We start from the raw sequence: 22,419 nt of genomic DNA on the forward strand, positions 1-22,419 counted from the left end.
CTTTAATTGCCCGCCACTGCCTACTCCCTAACCAGGAGTAGGTCAAAAGAGGCCAGAACTGCCCTCCCAACTAAAATAAATAACGAAATAAATACCCCCTCCCCACTCCCGGCTCTATAAAAGAGCCCCTCTACCTCACACTCGCTAGCCCCGTCCTTCACCTGACCCGCCCCCCCTTCCTCCCTTCCCTTTCCTCCTCCCCCATGCTGACCTCCGGGATTGGCCTTTGCCCTCTCAGGAGTCGTCGTCTGCCTCTCCCAGCGTGGAGAGCAGCGGAGGGCCTCACTCCCAACCTCAAACCCTCCTCCCCGAATTTCAGGGGATGCGGGTGGGGCAGGGGGGCCGTGCCCGATGGGCCTGGCAGACTCCCCCGTCTCCGGGGTGGGGGGCGGTTGTTAGGGTGCAAGGCTGGGGGTTCTCCCTGGCTTTCTCTCACCTGGTCCTTCAAGTGTCCCTCTTTCAAGGCAAGTCTCCCAGAGAGCCGGGCACCCCCGCCCCGCTCCCCAGTCCGGCGCCCCGGCCTCCCGGCTTCCTCAGATGGCAGTGTCCCAGAGGACGGTGTGCTGCCGGCGGCAGGGCGGGGTGCCGGACTTGCGGGGCTCGGGCCCCCGCCGCCAGCTGGGGAGGATGGGCATGCTCTCCTGCTTGCAGAGACCTCGGTCGGGGCGGTGGCGGGCCTTGATCTCCTTGCACACGCAGCGCTTGCGCTCGATCACCTCCAGCAGCTTGCCGTCGCGCTCGCGGGCGGGCTGAGGCGGCAGGGGCAGCGGCAGCGGCAGCGCGGGCTGGGTCTGTTCTCCTTCCTCCCGCCCGCCGGCCCGCGACGAGGGGAGGAAGGCGAAAGGAGGGGGGAGGTCAAGGACCTCAGAGCGACCAGGCCCCGTCCCCCACCGCAAAGACCAATGTCTTCCCCCAGAAGCAAGTCCTCTCCCCCTGGCTGAGAGTGTGTGTTCCGGTAGGGGGACAGGGACAGAAACCCACCTCTTGCACCTAGTGGGTGCCCTAGTGCCAGGCTGGGCCTGTCTCACCCTAAGGAATGGGCACCCCTTTAAAGAACTATCTTCCCAGTAGAACGCACTTTTCGAATCGGTATCCCCATTTTCTAAATGCACGAAGGCCCATGGCAGGCTAGTGGTGGCAGCTGTCTGGCTGTCCCCATGGAATACAGCCCCTCCCAGGATCAACCCCAGCCCCCACCCCGAGGAGGGCCTACTCCGCTGTGCCAGCCCCTGCCCCAACCCCGCCCCGAGCTTGACCTCCTGCTTTTCTTTCCAAACCCAGACCTTCTTCTCCACCTGCTCCTTCACAAATAAAAGAAAACCCAACGTGGTCTTCCCCTCACCTGGCTTGGGGTATCCCTAGGCTGGCTGCAGGGTCGGGGCGTGTGGAGCGCGGCCTGCCGGACTCCAGATGTGGAGGCCGAGCGTCCCAGGCGGTAGCCTCCTGTGAAGTCTGAGGTGGACAGATAAGTGACGAGGGTAGGGGCCTCCCGGTTCCCCTCCCACAGCCCCCTCCAGGCTACCCCTGACTCAGCAGGGGAAGCAAGGGGATAGCGACATCGTTGTCAGAATGGAGGGCCCACGACATGGACCCTGGGAGATCTCTCCCCTTCCAGCCCCATCTTTGTAAGGGCCCCGAGTGGGGTGTCACCTCCATTGCGGTGGCAAGCAGGAAACGTCTGGCAGGGTACAGGCAGCGCTGTGCGACTCCCTCCTCGGTCCCCTCCGTGGTGGATCCTGGCCAGCAGGCCCTCTGCCCCCTGACTCCTCACTGGGATCCCTGATGCCATGGGGCCCCGCTCCTCACGCTCCACCTTGCCTGGACCCTCGGCACTGCCATTCCAGGCCCGGCCACCATCCTCGACCTCTGCTGGGATAACGAGAGCTTAGTGCCTGTCCACGGGAAGGGTCTTGCTGTCCCCCCAGCTACACCCACTGCGATACGTGTGGACCAAAAGTGACTGCCCTTCTGCGAGTCACAACAGAGCAAGGAGGGAACCTATTTCACACTCCCCCCCCCAACACACAGGAGGGACCCCAATACTGCCACTTTCCTTTCCACCCATCAGTGCCATCCCTGGCCTGAGACAAGTATTTGCTACCACCAAACCCTTTTCTGTGGTCACAGGGGTCTCCCCTACCCCAGCTTCAGCTCCACAGCCTCTCCGGCCGATAGGGCCGCAGCGACCACCCTCTGAAACACAGAGGGGAGATCCCAAATCCTGAGCCGGGAAGGGGGGGGTGTTGGGGGAAGGGCTGCTAGGGAACTAAGCTCAGCTCCGGGAGGAGGCCTGGCAGAGCATTGCGTTGCCAGGCAACGGTAGGGGCCTCCCTCTCCTCTCCCTCCTGTCTGGATGGGTTGCCATGGCAACAGCTGGGAGGCAGCTGTGTTTAGCTCCTAGTGTGCGCACACTCACACACACACACACACTCACACACACACACCCCTGCAACCTAGCAAAGAGAAGGGCAGGGAGTAGAGCAGGACGGGGCAGGAAGTGGTTACCCTTGGGGCCAGATTCTAGCCTCTCCCCATTGTAGGTCTTCCTGCCCATCCAGCACGCACACGGGGAGCCTGGCCCCTCAGCCTGCTTCGTGCCCTTATTCTCCAGTCTCCTTGAAAACTTCCCACTTCAGGACAATGGGTTGTGGCTTCCAGACAAGCCCTCCCAACACTTCCTCAAGATCATCACAAGCATCCCCAGTTCCCCCACCCCCAAATTCCCACCCCTCACTCACTGTCCAGCTCTTTTGCTTTTCTCCCTCCATACAGGACCTTCCTCTGCAGAGCCCAGCCTGCCCCAAATGTCGTGGCGCCCATCTCCTCTTCCTCCTCCTCTGGTGTCCCTGCACTGGCGATGACATGGGCGCAGGAGATGCTGGCAAAGGCACCCCCGTCGGTCCCTTGCTCCTGCAGCTGGATCTTGACCATGGGGGATGGGGCCCCCATTCCACAGCCCTTATTCAGCAACCCCCCGGCCTTGAGGCTCTCATAGGCAGGGGGTCTCTTGAGCCCAGCTGCTGCAGCTGGGTAGGTCCATAGGGGAGTCAGGGGGCCCGCAGTCGGGTCCGGAAGGCTGTGTGGGGAGGCCAGGCAGCCCCGATGGTGGAGGACCCCAGCTGCCGCGCCCATGGCCCCGCTGTGGGGGCTGGACTTCCCAGGCACTGGGGGCCTCGAGCTGGTGCACAGCATTCCATGGAGGACCGAGATCTCCTTCTCCGTCTTTGGTTCCCCAACACCTAGGGGTGGACCAGCTGGCAGGACGGAGTGCGTGGTCACCTTGACTGCTGAGTACACCATGGTGTAAGACACAGCCTTGTCCTTGGGGGGGCCAGGGAGCAAGGCGGCCGGGGCAGGAGGGGCTGCCGGCACCCCTGCCGCCTTGGGGCAGATCATGCTGTGGGAGTTGGGGAGCTCCCGCTCCCCCCGGGGCTGGCCAGAGCCCTGGGGTGGCAACGGTGTTGAGTGGCTCCGGGCCCGGCCCGAGGGTCCCAGCAGCAGCAGGTTGGCAGCAGGAGGCGGAGGCGGTGGGGGAGGCGTCTCCCGCTCCCGGGCAGGCACTTGGGGAGCTGGGGTGGAGCCCGTTGGCTCCTTCGAGTGGCAGAGGACTGGTAGCCTCGAGACCCCATCGCCAGGGGTTCGGGAAGCAGCCTTGGCTTGGGGGAAGGCCAGGAGCGGAGGACGGTGCTGGAGGAGGTTGGGGAAGGGCGGGGGGATTTCACAAGGAATGGTCTTGGTAGGTGTCCCATCCCTCCGGCTCGGGAGGGCTGAAGCTGGCCGGCGGTGGGCGTGGGGCTGCAGGGCGGGAGGCTGGTGTGGCGAGGAGCTTGCGGTCAATGCGGGGGCCCCGTTGGGCCGGCCTTCCCCTGCCTCCTCGGGCAGTGGGTACTTCATCTCCTCATATATGGCCTCGCTCTCCTCTGAGTCCGAGTCAGCGCCCGCTGGAGGGGTTGGGCCCCTACCCCCAAGAGGGGGCCCAGTCAGGCCCCCTCCACTTCGTCCTCCTCCCCTGAAGACATCCCCCACCATCTCAATGTACACGGGCTCCTCTTCCTGGGCACCCACCTCAGGGTCCCCAGCTATGCAGGACCCCCTACTGAGGCGCTGAAGGGGCAGATTCCCCCCACGAGGAGTGGGGGCTGGGGGACAGGACTCATCGAAGGAGACAGAGAGCTGGGTGTTCGGGCTTCTCCGGGGCTTCTGTGGCGGAACCTTCCGGCTGGACTCTCGGCCCTCTGGGGTTGGCTTCTGTGAGCCTGGCCAGAACGGGAAGGAGAAAAATAAACCGGGTTCTTAGTGCGGATAGGAGACGGGCAGACCCCTTCTGATCTCTTAACTCAGCTGCAAGGGCATATCTGTGTCTTTTATTTTCCCCACACCCCTCAACTTAAAGCACGGTGGGTTCCCTTTCTACCAGCCTGCTCTCAGTCCTTCTGATGAACTCCCCAGAATCCGCAGCTCCCACCGTGAATTCTGTCCCACCCTCATGTCCCTTCAAGGCCACCCCTTCCCCTGGAATGGACTTTTCGGGGAGCTTCCCCTGCCCTTGAATGGTTCATCTCAGGCCCTTCCAAAAAGAAACCACCCCCCCACCACTCCCACTGAGAATGGAACCTTCCATTTTCTTAGTTCTTCCCTGAATGAACCTTCCCCAGTAGGCCTCTCTTGGCCTGGAATGGATCCTCCCAGCTCCTGGGGAGGGTTGGGGGTGTCTCACCTGCTTTCTTGCTGGGGGGCATCTCTACCCCCGACCCTGCCATGCTGAGCTTGGTGCTGGGATGTCTCCGGGGCTTGGCAGGGGGTCTTCGGGCACTGCTGTCCTCGGTGAGACCCCCGCCTCCCCCCCCAGGTCCACCCCCAACACTGTCCATGCTGCCCACTGAATGGCAGGAGAGTGAGCGTGGGGCCATGGCGCTGCGGCAGGGGTGGGGGGTGTGCTCCTGGGAGGCCGGCATCGTCATGAAGCCCATCCTGAGGGAGCGGCGCAGCGAGGCGATGTCCCGCACCCGGACCCCAGGCCCCGGGCCGGCCCCGGACCCTGCGGGGCCTGCAGGAGCCACCTCCTTACTGGAGCTGGGGAGAGAAGGCCAAGATGGAACAGAGGCTGGGCCTCAGGCCTGGGCGTCCCCCTCCTCTACCCTCAGAGGGGTGTGCAGCCCTGTGCCTTCCCAGGAGGAGGAGAAGAGGAGGAGGAGGAGGAGGAGGAGGAGGAAGGGGCCTGGGGTGGGGATGGGAGGCTGCCTGAAGGTCTAGGACAGCAAAGTAGAAACTTCTGGCAGAATCCCTAGGCTTTAAAACAGACAAGGAAATCGGGGAGGCACGGCAAGTAGGGATGAGCGAAAGGGTGAGTATGTGTGCAGGGGAGCGTCCCTGGAGCTGTCTGATCCCAGCCTGGGCATATCTGGCACAGGGCCCTTGTGTGGATGGCTTCATGCATAGGTAGAGAGACGCAAACAGGCAGCACAGCCCCGCCGGGCACAGACACCTGCCGCCAGGGCTCTGCTCCTCACGCTCATGCCAGCCCACACCTGGCCTCTGGCCTCCCAGCATGTCCGGCTCCCGCGGCCTTCGCTCCCACACCGACCTGCGCCTCCCTTCCCGGCCGAGGGCTGTACAGCCGCATCGCCAGAGCGGCCTCCTCCTGCTGATCCTTTTCCTCCCTTCCTCTGGCTCTGCCTCTCCCTTGGTGCTGGTGCCGTCCTTTCTCTGTCACCCTCCCAGGCTCACCCCCATTCCCTCTCACTGTCCCTGAGCTTCTGTGCGAGTGAAGGGAGGGGCGGCTGGCAGGAGAGAGGGGAGAGCCACTGCGGGGTGGGCTCTCATTAAGGCCCTGTCTACTAACCCTTCATTAGGGAGAGATCACTGCAGTCATAGCTCTGATTAATCTAATTAACAACAAGAATTAAACTCCACAGTTTCGAGGAGGGAGAAGGGAGCAGGGAGGTGGCTCTGACTCAGGCTCCAAGAGGCTGTGCTGTCAATGGGAGTGAAGAGAGAGGGGAGCGAGCGGAGAGAGGCCAGGATCCAGGTCCCTGGGAGGGCAAGGAGAGGGCAAGCAGGGAGAGGTCTCCGGGCCTGGCTCCTCTGCAGGGCCCAGCCTTCATGACTCCCACCACGACACTCACACGCACACACACAATCCTGTCCGTTGGCCACTCGCCTCCCCCAGCAGCGGAGCTGGGGAGAGGGCCAAACGGATGTTCTCTGGTACCCCACAAGTGACCCTGTCCCTGGACCAGGAGGGCAGTGGGGCCTGCCCCTTCCAAGGTCAGGTGACAGGGGAGCCTGGAGCCAAGCCCATACTGACAGAAAGGAGAAGACTACAGGCCAGAGGTGAGTCAGGAAGGAGTGACTTGGGCTTCCAGGGGTGGGAAGAGCCAACGGGGTGCTCCTGAGCCGGAAGGCCCCCCCACAAGAGGCCAGGAAAAGGGCTGGAGCCAGGGGCCAGGAGCAGGGTGGGGACAGGGTGTGTGCAATCCCAGCAATTCTGTACTGAGCACAGACTCTCAGATCAGACTCCTGACCAGGCTGTTGGACCCAAGAAGGGCAGAAGGATGTGGCCAAGACACTGGGGAAGCAGAGGTGGGACAGCCCACAGGGCAGATATCTGGGACCGCGGCCTTACCTCCTCTTGGCCTCCTCCTCCTTGTGCTGCCTCCACTCCAGCTTGGTTTTTCGGTAGAGGAGGTTCATGTCGTGGGGCAGGAGGTGGGGGCTGGGGGGCCCTGCTCAGCGCCACCAGGCCCGGGGGGCGGCCCTCCCTGGGTCCCGGATCCACTTGGAGGGGGAGATGGGAAGGAAAAAAGAAAGATGTGGGGTGGGTGGGGGCCAGGAATGAATGAGAGAGAGAAAGAGAGAGAGAAAGGAGTGGAGATGTGACTTGGGTCCTCAGAGAGTGGAAAACAGATGGAGGCAGAGAAAACCCAACACTGCCTCTAGGACCCACAGACAGACAGACAGACACAGGATATGTGTACAGAGTCACACACCCTGACAAAGGTGTTCAGAGCCACAAATACACATCCTGGAGAGATCAGCTCGACACAGATTCCCATCCTGTAAATACATCCTGATCTACCACACAGACAGGCCCCACAAATACACAGCAGCCCCACAGCCACACAAATACACATTCAGACACACAAACCACCAGGCCACAGACCCATATCTACAGACAGAGGACCAGACACAGATCAGATGGGTAAACACAACCTAGGAACAGGCAGACACACACAGACATAAACACCCCTGACACACCCACAGCACACACAGACCTCCAGACACACACATACACACCGGCTATGGGGAGCTGGACATACCTACAGACAAGGAGTTCTGCTACAGCCTACTTGCGTACATTGTACCCCACTGGGGAAGGGGGAGATGGTCAGAATCCCCACACCCTCTCGGGCCCTGACGCTGGGGATGTCATGAGGGTAGGGTGGGGATGCTGGCGAAGAGGCGGGGGGCACTCGGAGTTGGGCATCTACAATACTACCCATCCATCCATTTCCATTCCCTGCGGGCAGTTTTCCCTTCCAGTCCTTTGCCTGGGCCCCGGGCCTCGGTCCACCCCTATGCCTGCGTCCCGGCCCCTCAGTGACAGTCTCCACCTCCCTCGATGATGGCCCAGATCCCCTTCTTCCTCCTCCAGGATCTGGGAGGCTCCCGGCTTCCCTCTTCCAGTCCCTGCCCTCAATCCCACCCGGGGGTCTCCCGTCTGGCCCCATAGCTACCTTCTGAGCTGCGGCCTCCAGACCTGCTCTGGTTTCCCTCCCCCCAAACACACTCTCCTTTCCGCCGTCGGCCTCACCTCTCCTCCTAGGCGCCCCTCCTCACTGCCGTCCTCTCCCTTCCCTGTTTGTTCCAAACCTGGCGGCTTCATCCCCCTCTCCATCCAAGGGCCCCAGGTTCCCGGGCACCCCTCCCCTTCTCCTTGTCCTGCTACCCTGGGTTTCTCCGTCTCTCGCCCCGCCAATCCTCACTACTCCCTGTCCCCCCCACCCCACCTCCCCGCACCAAGGCTCCCCAATTTCCACATCACCGTACCTGGCCTGCCGGGCGCCGGCCCCCCCATGCCGGGCTCCGCCCGGAGCAGGAGGAGGGAGGAGGAGAGACAGAGAGAGACCGGGGGGGAGCCGAGCTGGGCCCTGCCGCAGAGACAGCCCCGCCTCCGGGTCCGCCCCCAGACCCGCCCCCGGCCCCAAACCCACCCTTCCACACCCTCCAAGGACGGAGTGGGAGCGGCCGCGCCGCGCTGCGCCGCCGGGATGGGTTGGGAGGCGCGGTGGCCGCAGAGCCAGCCGAGCCAGCGGGGGGACTCGGAGAAAGGTCGCGGGGCGCGGGGGACCTGCCGCCGGCCCGCCGCCGCTTTGAGGCGGCCGCTCCTCGTCGCCCCTCGGCCTCTGCCCGGCCGGGCGGTGTTCGGTTCGGTGTCCGAGGCCCCGGCGGAGCGAAGCCGGGCGCAGCGCGTAGCGGCGCCCCCCAGTGGCAGCCCGGGACCTGCGCCCCCGCGCGTACCCCGTGTGCGCCTGGCGCTCTCCGGGTGCGCACCCCGCGTCGGGCCGGGGCGCGGCTGCGGCTGCGGGGCCCCGAGTGCAGTGAGGCGGCGAGGCCGGCAGGGGGTGCCGCTTTCCGGGCGGAGGGGCTCGGAGAGTCGTGAGCCCTACCATCCGAGTCTCTGCCCAGCAGGGGGCGTGTTCCCCTGGCTGCGCCCCATCTTCCTGCAGCCCCCCAGGTGCGGGGAGGGCGTCAGAGCTGGCTCTTCTGCAGCTGGTCGCGTATCCCTGGAGCCTCCCCGGCGCCCGGACCTTGTTTCATGGCCTGGGCTCCACGGCTTAAGGCCAGTCCGCCCCAGCGGCTCAAGTCATCCTCCCAACAACCTTTGACTGCGCGGCGGTGCCCTCCAGGTTCTGGGTGCCCCGGGGATCGGCCTCTGATTGGGACCACCGCGGCAACGGCCCCGCGCCCCCCTCCTCAATGCCCCTTCACCTTTGCCTTAGGTTCCGAGAAATCCTCCCTCGGAAATCCCTTTGCCGAACATCAGCTGCAAGAGGAGCTGGCTTTTACCCTTAAGTGGCTGAAAAATGGATCCCCCACCCCTAATCCCCCGAACCTGTGCACGTTACTTTATATGGCAAATCTTTGCAGATGGCGCTGTGTGGCTTTGGGTAAATCACACCACCTCTCTGAGAGATGCCTCATCTCATACCTTGCTCCATGAAGTTGTTGGGGGCAGCAAAGGAATACAAGGAGATTTGTAAGCTGGAAAATACATTAAAGAGCTATTATTACCCCCAGGAGAGGGAACACATTAAAATACATAACAGCCCTTTCACATTCACACCTTAGTGTGAATGAATTTTTATTTATTCATTCAATAAACATTTCTGCAGAGACCAGCAACGTCCCAGGGCCTGCAGACACGGAGGAGTCCCAAGTTGAGGCTGAGCTTCTGAGTTGATGGGAAGGGGAGAGTCCAGAGATAAATTTTGGGTAGTTTGTAGCAAGTCAGCGCTGAAGGAAGGAGGATCTGGGGGCGGAGCAGCGGGGCTGTGTTCTGAGTATTGCCAGAGGGGAGAGAGGTGGGGTGTGGGGGGGGGGGGGGGGGGGCGGGGGGCTGGGCTTCGGAGTTTGGCAGGGGGGGGGGGGGGGGGGGGGGGGGGGGGGGTGTGGGAGGCTGCTTCCTGGACCTCAGAACTTGGGAGGCCTTTAGGACCTGGCTGAGGTAGCCCCTGTTACCAGGAAGGGAGAGAGGCAGAGTACAGATGCATCTTAACAAAGAAATTCAGAATATGTAAACGTGGAGACAGGCGGCATCATTTTGTTTCCCAACCCTGAAGAGTGGTTAAAAATTTCCGTGAGCTAGGGGTGCCTGGGTGGCTCAGTGGGTTGGTCTCTGTCTTTATCTCAGGTCAGGATCTCAGGCTCCTGTGATCTGGCCCAGCGTCTGGCTGTCTGCTCAGCAGGGATCCTACTTTCCCCCTGCTTCTCTGCCTACTTGTGATCTCTCTCTCGCTCTGTCAAATAAATAAAATCTTTAAAAATTTTTTTCCATGAGCTCAAGCTGAAGAAGGAGGGATGTGTCAGCCCAGTCCTAGCCTCAGTGCCATCAAACGCTAGCTCTGAGGCCTCGGGCAAATAAATAACCGAATGCCGTCGAGCATCTGTTTCCTTGGCAGAAACACTGGAGTTCAAAACCGACCCCATCCCTGCCCTGGACTGTTTGGAGAATCTGTGAGATCACTATATAAAGCAGACGAATGTGAGGAATTTTCAGTGTCCTCAGGAATAGTTCCATTTGACCAAAATTAATTAGAATCCATTTCCTTCTGAAGCTAGGAGTGAGGGCAGATGTGGCTGTTAGACCCCACTTTTGCTCAGATGGCAGGTTGAGGGTGCCAAAAGGGAGAAAAATGGACGTTGGAGGTTTATTTCTTCATGCCAAGCACACAGTGGGCCCTTCATGTATGTGTGCAGATCCTCCAAGAGCAAAGGAAGGGTGGGATGGGAGAGGTGGGATGCTTGGGGCCAGCCAGGTTTGTCCTGGTGTGCATCTGTGCGGGGGACTGTGTGCACCAGATGTCTCTCCGTGTATGTGACCAGGGCTGGAGAGAAAGTGCAAGTCAGCACGTTTCTGAGCAGTGCTCTTTGTCTCTCTACGTGGGGGCTAGACAAGGGCACACTTGAGTGTGTAGAATATTCCGGCTGTACCACCGACAGCCTTTCTGAACCTTCCTGGTCTTGATATCCACATCTAAGAAGGCCGTCGAAACGATGCCTGGGACGTGGTTCAAACTCTCCAGCACAACACACCCAAAGGTACTGGAAGGAGAGATGAACCGAGGCTGGTTGTGAGTTGATCATGGCTGAAACTGCACGATGGGGACCCGGGAGTGCATCGTACTTTCTCTCTCTACTTGGGGGCCTGTTTGCAAACTGTCACCATGATCCACCTTTTAAAAATAAGGACAGGAGAGAGTAACGGTACCTTCCCCACAGAGTTACTGGGGAAACCGCTGAAGATACGACAATAACGGCGGAGCAGCACCGCAACGTGTACGGGGTGCTTATGGGGTGGCGGGGAGCCCAGCGGAGCCCCCCGGGTGGGTAAGTTCCTTCCCGCTCTCCTCGGTGTCGGTAGGCCAATGGCAGCAAGTGCCTACAAGTAAGGGAATCCCGGGCCTCCGCAAACTCCTCCCCCTTGACTCCGCCCTCCACGGCCCCGCCCTCTGAGGAAGCGCCGGGCTAGGGCCCAGCAGGTGTGGGGTTAAGCCCGTTCAGGGGCCCCGGGAGCGGCCGCGGCAGTAGCGGCAGCCGCAACTGCACTAGCAGCGGTGGCGGCAGCTCTGGCCCCGGGCCAGCTGGCCGGGAGCCCCAGGAGGCAGGGAGGGCGGAGGAAGGGGAGGAAGAGGGGAAGGAGGAGGAGAGGAGCAGTCAGCAGGCCCGAGGAGGCAGGACTTCCTGGTGTGGGGGTTGTCAACAGCCCGGAGAGAGAAAGGCGGAGAGACCGAAGCGAGAGGCGCTGAGGAGCGGAGAGAGACCCAGCCGAGCCACGCGGGGGAGATCTGGGAGACCCACTCGCCCCAGCCACCCAGGCGGCTCCACCTGGAGGATCCGGGGGGAGAGCCGCCTCTTCCGCACCGGTCCGGAGACCCTCGGGGCTTCAGAGGCCGCGCCGGGCTCCACCGAGGAGCGGGGGTGCCGTCTTTTCCGGAGAGCAAACTTTTTACGGAGATGCCTTCCGGGGCGAAGTGCGGCCCCCGAAGAGAACCGGACAGCCTCTGATCGCCCGCTGCACCCCCCACGCTGCTAGGGCCAAGAGGCCCCAGGGGAAGTACAGCCGGACGTCTTAGGCGGCCGGGACCCCCGGCCCAGCTCGGTGGCGGAGGCCGAGAGGTAGGGCTCTGGGCTGGGCGGGGCGCCGGGGCAGCGGGGCAGGGCCTGCCTCAGGGATGGGGGAGCTGGGGTGCGGGGGGCCTGGACACCCAGCAGAGGCCTCTGGGCGGCGGGGCCAGGCTGAGCAGCAGCTTCACCCCTGCTCAGCCGAGGCCCTGGAGCCCCCCTGCCTTTGGGCGACTCGGTCCTGTGAGTCTGAATGCCAGACTAGAAATGCCCAACTTTGGGTCTGGGCCGCCCCTTCCTACTCTCTGGGACCGCTGGGGTCTCCGGGTCTCTTCCGTCTCTGCCTGTCTCTTTGTCTCTGGTCTCTGGTGGTTTCCCCTTCCTCCCCCATCCTGCTCCCCAGAGAGGAAGCCCCGGAGGTGGCCTGCCCACTGCTTTCTCACACGCGCGCGCGCACACACACACACACACGCACACACTCTCTCTCTCTCTCTCTTTTTCCAGTTTGCAAACTCAGCTCTGGAGTTGGGCAGCACCAGCGGCAGGAAAAACCTGCCCCTGCCCCCACCTCCCGCCGCCTCCCCTGCCTTGTGCTCCCTTCACCAACCAGGCACCCCCAGTTCCTGCAAGGCCCTCCTGACATGTCGGACTCAGATGTCCCCAGGGGCCCTGATGCCCCCGCCATGTGGCCCCCCTGTTCCAGGGGTGCCTGAGCCCTTTCGAGGAGCCCCAGCTGCACCCCCCGCCCACCTTGGCCGAATCCTGAGCCCCAGGCACCATGAGTGGGGGCAAGAAGAAGAGTAGTTTCCAAATCACCAGCGTCACCACGGACTATGAGGGCCCAGGGAGCCCAGGGGCTTCCGAGCCCCCTGCTCTGCCGGCCCCCACCGGGCCCCCACCCCGTCTGCCTAACGGGGAGCCCAACCCCGAGCCAGGGGGCAAGAGCACCCCCCGGAACGGCTCCCCACCACCTGGGGCCCCCGCCTCCCGTTTCCGGGTGGTAAAGCTGCCCCACGGCCTGGGAGAGCCTTATCGCCGAGGCCGTTGGACGTGTGTGGATGTTTACGAGCGAGACCTGGAGACCCCCGGCTTCAGCCGGCTCTTGGAGGGAGTTCGAGGGGCCTCGGGAGGCACTGGGGGCAGGTCTTTGGATTCCAGGTTGGAGCTGGCCAGCCTGGGCCTTGGTGCCCCGACCCCGCAGCCGGGCCTGTCCCAGGGCCCCACCTCCTGGCTCCGTCCGCCCCCCTCCTCCCCTGGACCTCAAGCCCGTTCCTTCACCGGGGGGCTGGGCCAGCTGGCAGTGCCTGGCAAGGCCAAGGTGGAGACACCCCCCCTGTCAGCCTCCCCACCCCAGCAGCGCCCCCCAGAGCCCAGGACTGGGGAGAGCGCTGGCACGTCCAGGGCTGCCACGCCCCTGCCCTCCCTGAGGGTGGAAGCGGAGGCTGGGGGCTCAGCGTCGGGGACCCCTCCAGTGTCCCGATCAAAGGATGGCGCCCTGCGGCTGAGAATGGAGTTGGCTGCTCCAGAGGAGATGGGGCAGGTAAGAGCTGGGTTCTGGGGTTGGGGGAGACACCTGAGGGCGGGGGTGGGGGGTGGGGCTGGGCCTGACCTCCAGCCTGGGCCTTCCTGCCTCCACCTCCATACCATCCTCTCCCCACTTGATGGACACCTGTCTGTCAGGTCTGGTAGCCCCTCTTTTCCTGCCCTCTCCCTGGGAAACCCATCCTACCTTTCACGCAGCCTTCTTTTCTTTCTCAGGCTCCCCCTGCCCCTGCATTCTGCCATTTCTTTCTTTCTCTTTGGCCTTTAATTTGTTACCTTTGCCCCCCCCCCCCATCTCCATTTCCATCGTGGCCTCCTCACTTTGGCCCTCACCTTCTTTCTTGGTTTCACAAACCCTTCTGGCTTCTGGCATTGAGAGTGGAAGTCCCAGGTGGGGCTGGATGCTTGGGTCTCTGGGAGAGGTGCTGCCTAGGTTGGCGGGGAGGGGTCAACGCGGGGCATTCCACTGAGTCTCCCTGGCAGCGCCATTCCAAAGATGGGGGTCTCTCTTCTCATTAGCCGCCCATCCCAGCCCCATCTGCAGCTTTGTCCAAGTCAGATGTCTCCAAGGACCTGAGGAATTGGGTGGGTTGTGGGCTTGGTGGTTGGCTTTTCCACCACCGCCCCCCCCCCCAGTTGTCTGTCTCTGGTCCCTGCATCTAGGCCTCTCCACCATTGATAACTGGGGGTGGCCACCAGGGAGTGGGAGAGAGGCAGGAAGCAATGGAGAAAGAGTTAAATCCTCTGCTCTTTCTGCTTCCTGTCTCCAAAAGAGGAACAAGTCTGGGCTGGGGGGCAGGATGCCTGGGTCCCTGGGGTGGGCGTGGGCAGCCAGGGATGTGGGGGATGGATGTGTCTGTCCTAAAGGAGAAAATAACACCTTGGACTTAAGGAGGAGAGGCAGGGAGTGTGAGGATGAGAACTTTCCCCCCTTCCTGGCCTTGGGCACAAACCACAGTATAAAAATAACCTGGGACTGGATGTCTGGGCCCTGTCAGGACCGGTCAGGACCGGCTCCCCCCACCCCCTCCTGGCCTCAAGCTCACATCTCTCATGCTGCGCCCCCTACTTTTCTGGAGCTTTCATTCCGTTCCTACCCCAGGGTAGAAGATGCTCTTTCCTTTACTGGTCTCTGTCCCCAGGCTATTCCAGCGCAAGCCCCCTTTGCCCCAGTCTCTCTATGTCCTTAAGCCCTGCCTGAGCCTCCCTTGGGCCTGCAGACCTCCCTCTATCCTCAGCACCCCAGACCCCTGTCCTTTCCCCACATCCTGATCCCTCCCTGTGTGCACACACGCATCTGTGCGGCTGTTTCCTGGCCCTGAGTCTGGCTACCTTCCACACTCCCCTATGTCTCTTCTCTCTCAAGGGAGAGGCTGGGAGGAGGTGGGGGGGAGGGGGGACACCACCTGGGCCCCCTTCCTCTACTCTGTCCTTCTAACCACTCTGGACTCTCTGTTCTTGGCTTTTCCGAGAAGCCCGGACCTCCTGGGGCCTCACAGAGGCGGCTTGTTCCTGTGGCCCCCGCCCTTTGCAGCCACCCCCAGCGCCTGTTGGGCTGTGTGGGTCCATGCCCAGCCTCTGCCTCCCCCACCCCCATCTCCGCCACCCAACTGCTCTTTCCCTGCCTCAGGGCCCAGCGCAGGAGCAGAACTTCACCTGAGTCCGAGAAGTTTGCGAGAAGAGGCTAGAATGGATAGAGTGGGGGGGGGTGGGAGGGGGAGGACAAGTTTCTGAGGACTCATTCATTCTACAAATAGCTGTTGCACAAACCATAAACTCTGTTCTCTGGAGCTTACCTTCCAGCAGCAGGGAGGCAAAAATACTTTAATTTCAGATACTATTCTGTGCTCTTAAAAAAAAAAAAAAAACAGTTCAATGGAATTCACTAGTCTAATGATGGGGAAATGGCCCTCTGAGGAAGTGACATTTGAGTCGCTTTATTAAGTCAGGTGACAGAAGGCAGACACCCTCTGACTAGCCTCTGACTGGGGTGGTCTTGGGTCAGCTGGTGGAAGGCTGCTGGGTGCAGACCAGAGCCCCTCTCTGGTACTCTGATTCCGCATGGGCCGCTTTCTGGAAGCTGCCCACCCAGTCCTTAGGATGGGCACTGTTGCCCTTGGCTCTGATACCTGCTTGGTGCCTCCACCAGACCTAGGGGAGAGAAGGCCTTTGGGGCAGGACTCCTGAGTTCTCAGAAGAGAGTGGAGGTATGTGGAGAGAGATGGGGAGGTGGACTACTAGGCAGATTGTAAGGTGGCTGGTTTCTTTCTTGCCCTTGACGTGATCGTTCCTACCTCTCTTGTCTTCAGGTGCCCCCGCTCGACTCCCGCCCCGGCTCCCCAGCCCTCTACTTGTTCTCTGATGCCAGTCTGGTTCGCAAGTCTCCAGACCCCTTTGGAGCAGCGGCAGCCCAGAGTCTCAGCCTGGCCCGTTCCATGCTGGCCATCAGTGGCCACCTGGACAGCGATGATGATAGGTAGGTGGGCTCTGGGTCCCTACCCAACCTCTGGGATAGCTGCATGAAACTGCCTGGTGGGTGTCCTTCCCCAAAGTTAAAATTTGGAGAGGACCTCTTCAACAGAAACCTGGCCTGGCACAACCTAGCACAACCACTGGGCAGAGTTGATCTGGGACCCACTCCCTCTCTGTGGAGAGAGCTGGGTGGGACTCCCTGGTTTAGGATTGTCAAATCATGGGCTTTTTTTAGAGTTTGAAGGGAGTCATTGTTGTTAAATTCCAAAACTCTTGCAGATTTAGCAATCATTTGGTCAACCCTAAGAATTTACTGGCAGATGCACTGGAGAGGAGAATAAGGGAGTGGGTCTCCTTCCGGGTCGTGCCTCCCTCTCCCTACTGTCGAGGGGACCGGAACTCCTGCCTTTGGAGTGACATCCTTAGGGACTACGTGCATTACTTCAGGATCCTAGGACCTCTAGTACCAGGAAAGTGCGTCCCTGAGGTTCTGTTCCCTGTGCTAGGGAGACCAGGAGGGCCGAGCAACTCCCTGCCGCCAAGCCGAAGCTTGGAGAGGATGGTTGTGGGACGCAGGGGAGCCCCAGCACAGCAGGATCTGCTGGGGTTTGCCCTTCAGGGGAGAATGTCCGTTCAGTTCCGAGGCACGGTGGGCAGAACTTCCTGTTTTGAGGGCCAGGTTTCAACATAGGAATGTGAGCAAGCTGAAAAGGGAGGAACGAAATTGCGAGTCAGATAGGCCGGCTGCTCCCTTCTGGCTGTGGACTGATAGAAGGGCTGGGGAGTCACCACTTTTATTTTGGAGGGAGGAGTGGGACTTCCTGTTTGAGACTTGGGGGAGGGACTTCCTGTTTGGAAGGAACTAGGGGGTGGGGCTTAGCCCTGAGTTTTGTGGGGTGATGGGGGCACCTATTGCAGAAGGGAGTCTCTCCTGCCTCCTTGAGCAGGAGGCGTCCCCCCCCCAGCCATCCCCTCCGCCCCGGAATGAGGGACTACGTCTCGCCCTAGGAAGGGGCTTGTGGCCTTGCAGGGGAGGCGGCGGCAGAGAGGAAAGGGGAGGGGTGGGGGTGCCAGTGGGTTGGAGGGTGAGGGCCTGGTGGTGGCTGGTGGAGAATGAGGGACACAGCGGGTCAGGGCAGTGCCGTTTCTGGGCTCCCAGCTCTCAGGAATGTATGAGGTGTGAGGTTGGCCAGGGCCAGGCAAGTCACCTGCCCCCATTGCTATTCTCAGTGCTTCCCACCCTCACTCCCTCCCACTTGGGAGGTTCCCTGGCAGGAGGGCTCCCTATCCCTCCCCACCCCTGTTGACTTCATAGCCCAGCCTCCCTGCTTCTCCGTAGAGGGCTCGGCCTCCAGGAGCCTTCTCAGCTCTATTCTTTTGGCTCGTCCCCTCCCTCCCTCCCTCCGTCCCACCCCCTCCCCACACCCCAGTCTGACCGGTCAGGCACCCAGCCTCCACTTTATCCTGCTCTACTCCGAGCCTCTGGGGCTCTGGTCTAGCCCAGCCCTTCTCTTGCCCCACCCTGCTGGGCCAGGAGGTAGGACTGGCTTGGGCCACCCCCTTGGTCCCCTGGAATGAGGCACGTAGCCCCCACCTCATCTCTCTGGTGTGCCCAGAGCTGGCAGGAGAACAGGGTCTGAGTGGCATGGAATCTCCCTTTCAAGAGGGAAAGTGGGTTGGGCAGTTGAGTGCCTGGATCCCAGATGGGAAATTGGGGATGCCTGCCAATCTCCGAATCTGGGGATGGGAGGACAGAGGGTGCCTGGTGAATGGTAAATGCTCACGTGCTCCTGGGTGGCAAGAACCTTTGTGTCCCCAGCAGGGCCTGGCAGTTGCAACGTACTTGAATAAGTGGATGGATAGACGAGTGGATGGGGTGGGGGGGTAGATGGCCAGGATGGGGGATCTAGGCATTACATAGGGAATGAATCCCAAGGACTTGGGAAAGGAAAAGTACATTTATCCACTGCCTCCTTGGGGTCAGCTGCTACATTTTATGTCACTGAAGCAGCCCCATGATCCCTACTTCCCAGATGAAGCAGCTAAAACTCAGGAGGAAGGTTTTAGAAACTTACCCAAGGTCACCAAGCTAGTAAGTGCCAGGACTGCCTTCAGAGCCTGGGTCTGACCCCAAAGCCGGATTCTCCATTCTCCTCCTGGGATGCCTGTGTCCCAGGAGAAGAGGAGGCAGTCCTCTCCAGGGTGCCTTTTCTCTCCAGGACAGGGACAGGGACAGGGACAACTCTCCTAAGCTGGGCAAGAAGCCACCCCCCCCCCACCAACACACACACTCTGGCCTGGCCCCACCCCAAGGCACCAGAGATCCGGGAGAGAGTAGTACAGTGAGGGCAGCCGGATGCCACTAGTTTGGCCTCCGGCCCATCCCCTGCAGGCTCCTGGGAGTGGGGCTGGCCCTTGTCTGATCATGATCCCATGATCAGAACCTTTCCACCTCTCCCAGATGTCCTGTTCTTCGTCTGATCGCATTTTAAGGCTGTTTTATTTGACCTTCAAAAAGGAAGACCAGCCTCTAGGGCTATCCTTGTCCCAGGACCCAAGAGTCCTCCTGACGGCCAGAGTCCTACGCTGTACATATCGAGCAGGCCCAACCCCATTCACATTGGAAGTCATTGTCTTGGACACTTAAAGTCATGATGTTTTCCCAGAAGGTGGCAACAAGTGTCTTGAAGGAGGGGGCGTTTTGTGCTAATGCACACAGTCTTCTTTTGGGCTTGTCGTCTTTGGGGCTGATCCCACCCAGCCAGCTCCAAGCTTCAAGGTCCTGACTTTGCCCGGGAATCCCCGCACAGTGCCTCCTGCTTACTTACTGTGAGGCGGGAGAGGCTCTGAAAGGGAGGGTTTGGGTTGCCGCCAGAGTCCTGGGCCCTTGAAGTGTTCATGTTAGAATGTGACAGTGGAAAGTGCTGTCAAAAACTCTCCAGCGCTAGACAAACGGGAGATAGTCATCTATCAGCCAACAAATGTTTATTGTTGTATTATTCCTTTATTTCTGGCAAGTACAAACAACTCACTTGGCATCTCTACCTGAGTGTCCGCCAAGCAAGGCCACTGTTCCTGTTCCTGTGAATCTTCCCCTTCTCTGTGTGTGTGTGTGTGTGTGTGTGTGTGTGTGTGTGTGTGTTGGGGGGTGGGTCCTGTGGTCGCGCAGTCTCCACCCAGGTGTCTCAGATTGAAATAGCTTAAAAAACTGCCCTGGCTCTCTAGCTGGCTGGCTCAGCCTCCACTCTTAAATTTGTCCCGTTCCACCTCCCCGCCCCCCAGCCCGAGGAGTCCCAGTGTCCTTTCCTCACCCTGCCCTGTCCCACTCTCTCAGGCCTGGTCACCCCCTTGGTCCTCCACCTGTCAGCGCCTTCTGCACCCAGAGCTTGGGCAGGAAATGGAAAATTCCCAGCTCCCTCCTGCTCCCTTCCTGGCTCCAGGGCCTCCTCCAAGGGTCACCTTGAATGGAGTGCTCATTCCCCCCACAGGGAAGCGAGCTGGAGCCGACAATCAGGAGAAAGGGCTCGACAAGGGAGCACAAGAGTGGGGGGGTGCTGCGTGTTGAGACCACCCACTTTGAGAGGGGCAAAGCTGGGGGGCTTCAGGGCAGGATGGATGCTGCTGCACGGGGAGGCCTGGGTGTAGAGCTGGCCCCAGGGCCAAGGGAGAAGCTGAAGAAGGATGTTTCTTGAGGCTTGGGATGAGCCAAGAGCCTGAGACCTGGGTGGTGACAAGAGGGAGACTTGGGGGGTAGGGCAAGCCAGAAAGGCTCGCGGAGGCCCTTGGCTTCGGAGCATAAGACATGCTTGAGGGATCCCCAGGCTGGCCCTGGGAACCGTTCCGCCAGGCCTGAGTCGACCTCTGCTGGCCGTTTCGCAAACTGCAGCCAGACCTGCTCTCCCCTGTCCTTGCTCCCAAGGATCAGCAGCCCCAGCTCCCGTTCCCGATGTCCCACCTCCAGCCTCATCTTCCCACCTCTCCTCAAGCCTCTGTTCCCTCCAAGACCCCAGACTGCAGACCCGAGACCCAGGTTCCATACCCATAGCCTGTGCTTGTCTTTCAGTGCTGTTTTCGTTGCCCTGGTGACCTTTTCATTTCTCTTCTCCGTGACCGTGGGGGGGTGGGGTGGGGAGGAAGACCTTCTGTGGCCAGGCCCCAGTGCTCACCCGCGATGTGGGCTTTGCATCTGGGATGGGGGTGTGGGTTGCTGACGGTCCAAGGAAGATGACAAGTATGTCAGAAATGCCCGCCGTCCTAGCTCAGTGCAGCCGAGAGCTTGAGGGAGGCCAGTATTGGCCCAGAGGGGCGGACGGGGTGAAGTTCAGGTAGGTCTCCCCAGGCCAGGCGGTCCCTCACCCTTCACACCCCTCCGTGACCCAGGCCTCTGGCCCCAGAGCCCCTCCCCTGACCCAGCCCACCAGCTGACTTCCCTCAGCCTGCGCCTTTCCCTCTGCTCTGGGATTGGTGCCAGGGTGAGAAGGGGACACTGGCACTGACCGCGTCTGGGAATTCCCGCCCACCGTGGAGTCGGTGGGAGGGGGTCCCCGTGTCCCCGAGGAGCCAATAGCAGCCAGGCTTTGCCCTGGGGGGCGGTGTATATCTTTCAGACAAGCACCCCCTGGGCACTCTCTCCTCTCTGCCTGCTTGGCACCAGCTAGACCCCGCTCTGCCCCGGGGGGCTTTGAGCCCCCCAGGCAGTCCTTCTGATACAGCCCTCTCCCTTTGGAGGGGGCCTAAAGCCCTTTTCCTTGGGGATGGCCCAGCCAGGCATCTCTGTCAAGTCCCTGGTGTCATCTTATGAGACCCGAGTGGTGGGGATGGCTCCCGGGCCTCCCCGGAAAAGGGGCTGTGTCTCCTCTCCTTGCTCCCCTCGGGGAGCATCCCCCATCCGGGGGGCATCTGCACCCCCACCCCACCGGGGCTTGGGGGGGCCTGGGCAGCGGCCCTCACCCCGCCGGGGGATGGACAAAACCCTCCTCTCCCTGATTCTCTACTGTCACAGGTACAGGCAGGGGTGTGGGCGGGAGGCTGCAGCGAGTGGGGTTTGTGCAGGAGGCCGGAGCCTGCTCAGAGAAGCACCTGGAAGGCGGCCGGCTGGGGTGTCCAGACACCTGTCTTGGCCCCCACTCTCCCTCCTCACCTCTCAACTCCCTGTGTCTCTCCAGCGGCTCCGGAAGCCTAGTTGGCATTGACAACAAGATCGAACAAGCCATGGTAAGAGAAGCCATCTTGGTTCCAGGAGGTTCCGGCTCCTGTCCTGCTGCCCCACCCCTGCTGTCCTCGTTAAGGAGGACTAACTCCTAGCTCCTCAGCGTGCTCCCAGCTGGGTTCCCTCCTGTGTCCACCTCAACTCCTGCTCTCCCTTGGCCCCTGGCTCTGCCCCCATCTCTGTCTTCAGGCCCTGACCTTGTCTCGGTCCAGCATCCTTGTACCCCACAAACCTCCACACACCCCCCCCCCCGCCTCTTCCCTGCTTTGCTCCTTCTCTAGTGGTCCTTCATCACTTGGGAGCAGGGGCATCGGTCACACCCAGGCCCTTGAGGCATGGGGCAGGGATAGGGTTTGGGTAGCCTGGGACCCCTGACTGTTTGTCTGTCCCCGGGCCCCCAGGACTTGGTGAAGTCCCACCTCATGTTTGCGGTCCGGGAGGAGGTGGAGGTCCTGAAGGAGCAGATCCGCGACCTGGCCGAGCGGAATGCCGCGCTGGAGCAGGAGAACGGGCTGCTGCGTGCCCTGGCCAGCCCTGAGCAGCTGGCCCAGCTGCCCTCCTCGGGAGTCCCACGGCTTGGGCCCCCTGCACCCAACGGGCCCTCCGTCTGAGCCTCCCTTCCCTCACAATGTGCCTTTGGGGGCTCCCACAGCTGTCAGGCCTTGTGCCAGCTGCCTGCCTGCCCCCTCTTCCTATGCAGCTTTAATTAATGCCTCCTGATCCCTGGGGATGGGAGTTGAAGGCTCAGAATTGGCCTGTTCCCCCCCCCCCACTCCTCCTCAATCTCCCCCTGGTGCCCAGGGACTGGGCTGTGGCACCCCCAGGCCTTGGAGGAGGAGGGAGGGCTTCGGGATGGCGTGTTAGATGGAGCCCTCCTCCTCCCTCCCGAGGTGTCCGTGTTCTGGGGCCCCTGGCAGCAGGGGACTGGGGGAGTTGGGAGTCTCCCTGGCAGACACCCCATCCCCACCTTGTTCCCTCAGAGTACCCCCTCTCCTCGGCCCAGGGGAGGGAGTGTGGACAGTCTGCAAGTTTTGGGATTCAGGTTGTTATTAAAATAATAATTATAATTAAAAAATCCGAAGAAACTTGAATCTGGAGGTTGGCATCTTGTTGCTTGTGTCCAGATGGGCCCTGCAGTGGTCTTTCCACTTGTGGGGGAAAGACGGAGGCTGTGGGCTCCCTTGGAGAGCTTCTCCAATCTGGGGGGTTGAATGTGGCTTAGAGTGGTCAGAGGAGTTGGGGGTGGTGTGCCAAGGGCCCAAAGGGAGTCAGTGGCCTGGGTCCTGGGAAGGGGCAGACAGGCCAGGCGGGGGGGTGAGGGGGGGGGAGGGTGGGGGGGTGGGGGGCGTCAG

At 61.4% G+C, this 22,419-nt stretch overlaps 2 protein-coding genes across 2 annotated transcripts; one reads left to right on the forward strand and one right to left on the reverse strand.

Annotated features, from left to right (window-relative positions):
* Nucleotides 1-533: 533 nt before the first annotated feature.
* LOC111146417 (neuronal tyrosine phosphorylated phosphoinositide-3-kinase adaptor 1) lies at nt 534-6,693 on the reverse strand. The gene is made up of 6 exons (XM_022501958.1): nt 6,626-6,693; nt 4,718-5,073; nt 2,739-4,256; nt 1,651-1,866; nt 1,343-1,452; nt 534-791 (listed from the first exon to the last, which is right to left on the reverse strand). Exons 1-6 carry the CDS (start codon nt 6,691-6,693, stop codon nt 534-536), a joined length of 2,526 nt encoding a protein of 841 aa, XP_022357666.1.
* Nucleotides 6,694-11,297: 4,604 nt separating this feature from the next.
* Nucleotides 11,298-22,158, forward strand: LOC111146009 (TSC22 domain family member 4). The gene is made up of 5 exons (XM_022501373.1): nt 11,298-11,898; nt 12,349-13,384; nt 15,696-15,862; nt 21,024-21,072; nt 21,469-22,158. The coding sequence occupies exons 2-5, from the start codon at nt 12,623-12,625 to the stop codon at nt 21,676-21,678; spliced, it is 1,188 nt and encodes a 395-aa protein (XP_022357081.1). The 5' UTR covers nt 11,298-11,898; nt 12,349-12,622; the 3' UTR covers nt 21,679-22,158.
* Nucleotides 22,159-22,419: the final 261 nt, after the last annotated feature.

Source organism: Enhydra lutris, unplaced genomic scaffold, assembly GCF_002288905.1.
Source record: "Enhydra lutris kenyoni isolate GAN:26980312 unplaced genomic scaffold, ASM228890v2 scaffoldscaffold13, whole genome shotgun sequence".
Classification (NCBI taxonomy): Eukaryota; Metazoa; Chordata; class Mammalia; order Carnivora; family Mustelidae; genus Enhydra; species Enhydra lutris.

Coding starts and splice junctions, on each gene's coding strand:
- LOC111146417 (XM_022501958.1), bottom strand. CDS start 6,693: ATGAACCTCCTCTACCGAAAAACCAAGCTGGAGTGGAGGCAGCACAAG. Junction 5,074..6,625: donor GAGGAGGAGGCCAAGAGGAG/GTAAGGCCGCGG, acceptor TTCTCTCCCCAG/CTCCAGTAAGGAGGTGGCTC. Junction 1,453..1,650: donor TGCTTGCCACCGCAATGGAG/GTGACACCCCAC, acceptor TGTCCACCTCAG/ACTTCACAGGAGGCTACCGC.
- LOC111146009 (XM_022501373.1), top strand. CDS start 12,623: ATGAGTGGGGGCAAGAAGAAGAGTAGTTTCCAAATCACCAGCGTCACC. Junction 13,385..15,695: donor CTCCAGAGGAGATGGGGCAG/GTAAGAGCTGGG, acceptor TCTTGTCTTCAG/GTGCCCCCGCTCGACTCCCG. Junction 15,863..21,023: donor CTGGACAGCGATGATGATAG/GTAGGTGGGCTC, acceptor GTGTCTCTCCAG/CGGCTCCGGAAGCCTAGTTG.